The following is an 8,144-nucleotide window of genomic DNA, read 5'->3' as shown; positions in this document are numbered from 1 at the left end:
AAAATCACCCACACGCTTGCTAGCCACCTGTGGCACTCTCATCTCCTCACACACACTCAGACTTGCATTGTGCTTCATGCCGTTAACATCCAGTTGCAGGTGCTCTGTGTTTTTCTCCCGATTTCTTTGTGATTTTTGCATTTTGCCCTTAATCGTGTCCTCTAAGCGAGTGAATGCTGAAAGTGAACAATTTGTGAAGAGGGCAAGGAAAGTGATGTCCTTGGAAACAAAATTGGAGTTGTTTGATCGTCTAGCACATGAAGAGTGTGTGGCAAATATAAAAAATGATTTTTATACAGTGTATGTTCCTTTATTATTCATAGTCAAGTCCCTAACCCCATTTTTCCCATAAGCCTTTTTGTCTTATGAGCCACGGTTTTGCCAACCACAGTAACTTCCATGAACCTAACTCCTGTGGTTGGTGAGGGAAACCTGTATTGGTAATGAAAGTTTGATGCTAGCATTTAGAGTCCCTAGACTCTGTTAGTTTCCTGGTTTTTCTGTTGCCCATGCAGAATCTGCTTTAAGTTAGATGCTGTTCCTTTAAGAACTTTAAAACTAGCCACCTACAATCAGAAATGCATAGCTAGTACTTTATTAATAGTAATGTTGTAATCAAATAGTTGCAAATAGCTGAGTAACACTAGTGTTATTAAGTCAGGGCCCAAACTTTTAGGTAAGTGCACATAGGCAAAACCTTGTTTGAACAGTTCCATTTATTTCAACACACACATCTGCTTTCCAGGGTCAGGGTCTTAGTTTATGAGGAAAGTATAAGAAATCTGAATTTTCATTAAAAAAAAAAAAAAATGAGCCTCCTAAGACAAGAACATTTAAAAAAACTTTTAAGACGGCAAATAAATCACAGGTTTTACAGTTTGCTAGTTCTTGTTTACAAATCATACAGTTGATTTGGCCTTGGGCTTCGTAAACTGGTGATGCCAAGTCAGGAAGCAATGAGAATAGGATACTTTGATATCAAACTATTGGAAACGTATTTTTCACTGTGTAAAGCTTCTTTCACAATGATCCTACAAACTCATAAATTTATCAATAGCAGGGCTACACTTTTCTATAAAAAAAGTTCAGAGGATAAATGTAGTTACAGCTCAAAATGGAATTTTCCAGTGTTCTATATTTCTAGGAAACTACTTACATGAACTCTGTATAAGAAGAAAATAAGCAAGTGTTAGATGGAAAGTAGTCAAAACCCCTCCCACCATCTGCTGTGAATTTTGGTCACTCACCTGCTTATAAAATGCTTTCTGTTAAAATGATTTCCATACTTGGAGACAGTGTTTGTAAATAGGTAGAAACAAACTGTATGATTTTTTTTTTTAATGGACAGTTTGTTAGAAGTGTGATTTGCTCTTGTAGGTTCACTATGTGCTTATACTGGATCCCACTAAAATTTAAGTTTCTAATTTTTATCAAGGAAAAAAGTCTTTCTGTTTATATAGTAGGAGTTAAGTGATACCATTAGTTAAATTTACTAAATTGTGTTCATTTTTTCAGATTGTTATTTTGATTAACTTACCTTCATCTTAAATTTTTACTTAGTTCCATATTATGTTTGGATTATGTTAGAATTATTAATTTTGTGCATCTGCTCCTGGGTTATGTTTAGAAGCACCGAATTTTATCTCGAGTTTTGTCTCATGGCTGAGTTATTCAGTGCCTTGGAAGTTGGACTATTGTTTGTGCCAGACTTGACTGCAGATAATTATTACTACTGGGGTTGATTGGCCTGGTGTCTCTTTGTCCATCATCAGAGGGACCACTGTATTTTAAGGGGGGATGGCTGTCAAAGGTATTCTGTTTAGGGGAAAATGGTCTTCTGGAATCATCTACATACATAGGAATAGTTGGTGCGATGTTGGCTTCAGGTGATCAAAGGTTGCTTTGGGTCTGTAAACACCTGTAGTGTACTAATGATGAGTAACAAGTTCTAAGCAGAATTTTTAGGCTAATAAATGGCAGAAGAGTTTTTGAGAGTGTAACTTATTTTTTTACCTCTTGTATAGTGAAAGGTCAGTGTACTGTGTGTGTTATTTAATTTTAATTTTTTTTTTACTTTTATTCTTCTATTAGGACATCCGAAAATTCTTTGGGGTTGTATCTACTGGGAAGAAAAATGAATGCGAGGCAGCAAAAAGGACTGAGAAAACCAAAAATGGGGAAGGAACTTCAGCGGGAAAGAAAAAGAGAAAGGAAACCAAAGTTGGTTTGTTTTCCTCACTTTTTTTATTATTTGTTCTGGCACAGGATTCTGTATCTGTGGCTCTTCACTTATCTGTGGCTCTTCACTTAAAAACTGGCCTACTTTCTGGATTTTATTTTTTTTCCAGTAACTTATTTATGGCCCTTAAAATTTGACTCTTTTCCCTGGAGCCAAAACTAAAATAAATTTGGTTGGCTTTAAATGTGGGAGGAGAAATTTCCAACTGATGTTATCTTTCTGCTAGCACCAAACCCAGGAAAAGTCTTCTCTGCCAACCTAGAATTATTCTGTGGTAGCTTCACCCTTCAGAGCTGTCAACTTACTTGCTTCCTGAAGAATATTTAACTTAGGTGCTTCTCTCTTGGGTGTGGCTCTAAAAAATGGAGAGAGAAATATGCTTTCTACTAAGCCAGGCTAGCAAAACCAAGCAAACTGTGTTCTGCTACCACAGAAAAAAATTATCCTGTAGTTAGATAGCAGCAAGTGTTCCTGTTTCTGTACCCAGTTTCCCCATAACTTTTTCCCAGCTCAACTAGGGAAATTTTCAATTTTCCAACTGTTTGAGGGGGAAGACATTGTAGTGGTATGTTAATATTATGAAAGCAATCCCATGAAATGCTGAAGAAATTCTAGCCAAAACCTAGATCCTTCAAACAGTTCTGCCCAAGCAGACCTGTTTGTCTTATTTATTTAGATTTATTCTAAAAATGGCAAAGGGCACCCATGCTCAGTCACCCTTGACATCAAAAAATTGTTCTTAATGCAGTAATGTAACCCAGCCCACCCACCCTTGCCTTCAAAATATGCTTGCCCTTACAGTTACTGTCCCATACAGGTACAGTTGCAGTTGACATTTCTTTTTAACCACCTGCAGTTTCCCTGCTTCTGTCCCTGATTTTCATTTATCTTAGGGTAAATGATTAGCATTGTAATGCAGGGAACTTTCTATATTGAGTTTATTAAAGCAGGGTCAGGAGCAGAGTTTGTAATGAGAATTTAAATATTGTTGAATAAAGAGTTGAGTTCTGGCTTCTCAAAGCGTTATAACAGAAAGGGGAGTTGGTTGAGACATGACAGAACTGATGTGAACCTTGAAAAGCGTCCTGAAGTAGAGATTGAAAAGATTTATTATTATAACTGTTTAGTTCAAAGAGTTAAAAAAAAAATAAAGATAAGAGTAGTACATAATTGTAAATGGTATAAAAAAGATATCTGGTATAGTGATTATATCTTTTTATAGTCTGTCATAAAATAAGAATAAAGAGCCATTCAGTGTAACTAAAAGGTAACAATTTTAAGGTTAATAAGGAAATTCTATCAATTCTGTAATTTATTTGGGGAAACCAAGGTGTAAATTAAGTCAGATATTCAGTAGTTTTCCAAATGGGTTTGGATGTTGCATAAGGATAACAAGAACATCTGTGGTTCGTTTAGATGAGGAGATGGCATTTTTAGAAGTGTTGAAGTCCTCGTGCTTCTTGCCTAAAGACAGTGAGGAATGGGACACTCGTATAGAATATTACTTTATTGTCAGTTTATTCTACAGTTGTCTGTTACAGCAGGAGTCAGTAATCTATGGCCCACAGAACTCTGTGGGTAGGATTCAAAAACCACAGATTCAGTGGCATTTAGTAGGCGGTGGGGAGGGGCTCTTTGACCTGTGGCTCTGATGGAGGGGAAGCTTTGCTCAGGCCATGCCACATTCTGGGAGCGTGGGCTTCAGTGGAGGAGGGCTTTTGCTGTGCCATGCTGCAGCTAAGCAGTGGGTAGAAATGGTGGTGGCAGCTTGGGTCCCAGTGCCTACCACGCTTCATCCCATGTGGAATCATTTTGATCCTCTGCAAGAAAATGTTGCTGACCCCTGTGTTACAGCATTTCTTACAAATTCCTTTTAAGTGTCTGTCTTCGGTCATTGGTTAGATGGACTGGTAATCTGATCTAGCATGATAAATGCACTGTTTAAAGGAGGGGTTCACCTCGAACATGTCTAATCCATTTTTATTTTTGGAGCTATGAAGTGAGTTATTTTTCATATTAGATTAGTTGACATCTCAAAAAGGTTGAGATGAGATGTGTTGGAGGATTTTGTTTGATTATTTTTAGGGTTTTATCACCTAGTGGTGCTCTAGTACAGACTGGTACCTTCATGCAATAGTGACGTTTTCATCTCTGTTGTTTCTGTTTTTATAGCCAATAAAATGAAAGTTGAATGGTTGAAGTTCTTGGCTTATTTTTACTTAAGTATGTTATAGTGTTTCTGCTAGAATCAAAATACAAGTTTGGTAACTAGAAGATGTAGCTGAAAGAAATCTTGGAGCAGCTGTTTGATACTTGAACTAATGGACTGTCACTCCTAGGTGAAGAACTCATCTAATGAAGATGATACCCCAAAAAAACAGACAAAGAAGAAAAAAAGGATCATCTATGATTCAGGTAACATTGATATTGCTCTAGATCGGCACTTCTTGTTAAAAATGAGGGACCAGTGGCAGGTTGTTTGTTTTTTTTGTCTTTGGTTATGATGTAGTAATCTTGGTGGCTTGAGCTCAAGAAGAGATGTGCAGCATGGGATACTTTTAATGTGCTCTTGATTTCTTACTTCTGAAAGTCATTAACTGTCTGCAGCTTCTAGGGGCGTACTAAACGGGCTGTATTCGATTTGGATTTGGCCCAAATTGGGGACAAGGATTTGATTTGTTGATTCGGATCACTGTCCCCAATTCGATTCGGCTGATCTGAAGATTTGATGCTGATTCAGAGAATCAGCGATTCGATCATAGAAACAACTTTAAATATTTTGTCTACGTACCTCAAGGTACCAGGTGTGTCTCGTGAATGCTGCAGTGCTGGGGTGGATGGAGCATCCCACAGGAGTGCGGGAGGGCCCTCCACATGCTCAGTGGCGAACCCAGAAGTGGAATGGAAGTACTTGGTCTGCTGGGGAATGTGCGGGGGGAGCCCCCCCCACACTCCCTGGCTCAACGATCGGCCACAGGGGGACCTTGGTGCCCCCCAGGCACAGAAGGCACCAGTCGCCGAGCCAGAGAGGTGCAGGGGGCCTCTGTGTTCCCCAGCAGACCCAGAAGTGGACCGGAAATGCTTCTGGTCCACTTCTGGGGCTGCTGCCAAACGCTCTGAGGACTCCCTGCGCTCTTGTGGGACGCTGCATCTGCCCTACTATCTCAGCATTCACAAGCCCTCTGGTACCTTGAGGTATGTAGGAAAAACATTTTAAAGCTGTGTCTGTGTCCGAATTGTCAAATCTTTCCGCAGGTTCTCCTGATTTGATTCAGATTCGGCCACCGAATTGGGCCGAATCTCTGCCAAATTGAATCAGTGACCGAAGGTTTGCACAGCCCTAGTAGCTTCCATTGTCACCCATGATCACAGTGCATCAAAATTGCTAAAAATGCTACCTCTACTTATGTTTACAAAATATCTTTTACCAGATCTCAATAATCAAAGCAAGACCCTCTTCTGGAATTTACTTTAGATTTTTGACACAGTAATAGATTGTGTCCATCCTTTTACCCCTCCGCCCAGTTTTAGGCTTCTAATTCTGCTAGCTCATTTGTATGACTAAGGCTCCACCCAGACTTTGGGGACTGGGGGGAGTGGTCCAGTGACACAAAAGAATTTGCAAGGTTTTTCTGATATTTTATCTGGATTTTGCAATTGTACATAATATAGTTAGTGTGCTCTACAGCATAATTAACATTCCTGTGTTTTTCTGTTTTGACACACAGAAACATCATTCATTGTTCGTTCTCTGCTCCTAGGTGCTTTTTAGGCATTTAAAATTTTAAATACAACTGTTCAACCTATTCTGATTGAATGTGCTTCAGACAATCAATACAACTCCCTTCTATAGCAGCTATAAGATTTCTTCAAAAAAATCACATAGTAGTTTTTTCTGTTACTTATTCTCCCTCTCATTGGACTCTGAAGCCTCCTAGAGCTGTCATGAAATTGCAGAAAAGATTATAGACTTTATGGCTTCTGTTGCAAACTATTGATTACATTCCATGTGCTGGTTCAATAGTACAAGGTTACTCTAATTTTAAAAGAAGAACAATGACATGCTTTAAACCTGCAGAACGCACAGATAAATGAGCTTTCCATAATGTTGTCACCAAATATTGAAAACATGTCAAGCTGCATCAAAAATTGTATTTTATGCTCTTCCTCTTGCTCTCTGGGACCTATTAATGAAACTCCTCGAAATAAATATTTGTCAGTACTTGTGTAATATACAGACCTGTATCTGTCTTTTAATATATTATTAGTATTATTATTACTCCTTTGAATGCCAGTAATGTCCCTTGAACTTTAGACAAACCTTTCCCATTAAGAGGAAGGAAAATGAAGTATTGCTCCAAATTCTTGGAAGACTAGTAGATTTTTCAGGCACTGAAGTTGGCATATTCATTCACATATGAATTTAGAGCTGCCGGTTTTATATCTTAAATACTTGTTATGCTAGCATGTTCTTTGGTTCCCCCATAAGTCAGGCTGTGAGCAGTAACTATTGCACAGGCTGTGTTCCCTCTGTTTCGTTCCTTTCCCCACAAACCATTACTATATATTTATTACTTGAATGAAGGGGGAGTGTGTTCTTTCTCTTATGCCTTTTGTCAGCCTTTGGGATATGGATAATAATGATGTAACCAAGGGTGCCACTTGAATGTTGCATTTAATTTTTGTTGGCTTTGCAAGTGAATACCCTAAAGTATACTAGGTAAATGTGCTTCCATTAGTTATGCTAACAAATATATTTTTGTAAGAGGTGTTACATTTTTTGCTTTGGTCTAGTGTTCTGTGCTAACGTACTAGATGGGAATTTCCTTCTTAGCAATCAAGCTCCCAGGGTAGTATTTTTAATAATAGAAGACACAACAGGCTTAGTTCCTGGGTATGAGTAAGAGGGAATATAATTCTTGTTAATGAACAAAAAACAGTCCAGTTGATTGATGGCCTCTGAAGAAAGTCACATTTAGTCTGCAGCTTGTTGGAAGGATAAGGCCAAGCTAGAGTTCTGTAGAGAAAATTGTTGTGTTTCGTGCTTGTTTTACCTGCTTGGATGTTTCTATAATCTGTTAAACTATTATTAAAAGTTTGTTTTTATGTGGAAGAATGCAATACTTGTGTTGTGGTCAAAATACAGATTCAGAAGAGGAGACTCAGTCAGTGAAAAAGTCCAAGAAGCTGCCTGAGAGAAAACAATCATCTTCAAAACCTGATACAGTTCTAAAGCAGGATCCTGTTGTTTATATCTCAGAGACAGGTAATGGAAAAATGGGACCTTCAGCTGTTGTGGGAGGGGGTGTTTTATTAGTGATACTTTTACTGTGTAGGTAATTATAACTAAGATATAACATTCAAGAAGGAAGGCTAGGTTAGCAAATTCTTGAAAAGACTTCGATCATGGAAGGTCATTACATTTGTCACTCCCTCTTTAACCATGTTGAAAATGATCAGTGCTAGTTGAGGCTCTTCCATTTCCTTCAGTTGAGGTCTGTCATCTCAGGGATTGGCAGATTCAGTCTTCTGTTTCCTGGTGTGGTCTCTCTAATTTTCTGGAGTTAGAGATGGTTTCCAGGCACTTGAGCTGTGTGCTAATACACTTTGAAATGATTCAGCTTTATTTAAATCTGTATACTTTTCAGGGAGAAATTGCTCTTTTCAGTATCTGGTCTGCTATCTTGTTTTCTCTCTTGTTGCTTATTATATTAGAGCTAATAGTGACAACACTTCATAGTTGGTAGGGTTGGAAGGGACCTAAGCAGATCATCAAGTCTGACCCCCTGCCATGGGCAGGAAAGAATGCTGGGGTCAAATGACCCTGGCTAGGTGATTGTCTAGCTTCCTTTTGAAGACCCCCAGGGTAGGGGTGAGCACCACTTCCCTTGGAAGTTGGTTTCAG

General features: G+C 38.6%; 1 protein-coding gene across 2 annotated transcripts in view; it reads left to right on the top strand.

Annotated features, from left to right (window-relative positions):
• RFC1 (replication factor C subunit 1) overlaps positions 1-8,144 on the top strand; it is a 109,881-nt gene that overhangs the window by 18,792 nt on the left and 82,945 nt on the right. The window contains exons 2-4 of one of the 2 annotated variants that reach the window (XM_019526100.1): positions 2,092-2,220; positions 4,579-4,654; positions 7,386-7,505. In XM_019526100.1, coding sequence (XP_019381645.1) covers positions 2,092-2,220; positions 4,579-4,654; positions 7,386-7,505 — 325 coding nt within the window. Of the gene's footprint in view, positions 1-2,091; positions 2,225-4,578; positions 4,655-7,385; positions 7,506-8,144 lie in introns of those variants that run through there. The other variant, XM_019526101.1, reaches the window with a different exon arrangement.

Source organism: Gavialis gangeticus, unplaced genomic scaffold, assembly GCF_001723915.1.
Source record: "Gavialis gangeticus isolate Ggan-Ray unplaced genomic scaffold, GavGan_comp1, whole genome shotgun sequence".
In the NCBI taxonomy this organism is placed as follows: Eukaryota; Metazoa; Chordata; order Crocodylia; family Gavialidae; genus Gavialis; species Gavialis gangeticus.
This window is presented reverse-complemented; position numbering and strand designations above follow the sequence as displayed.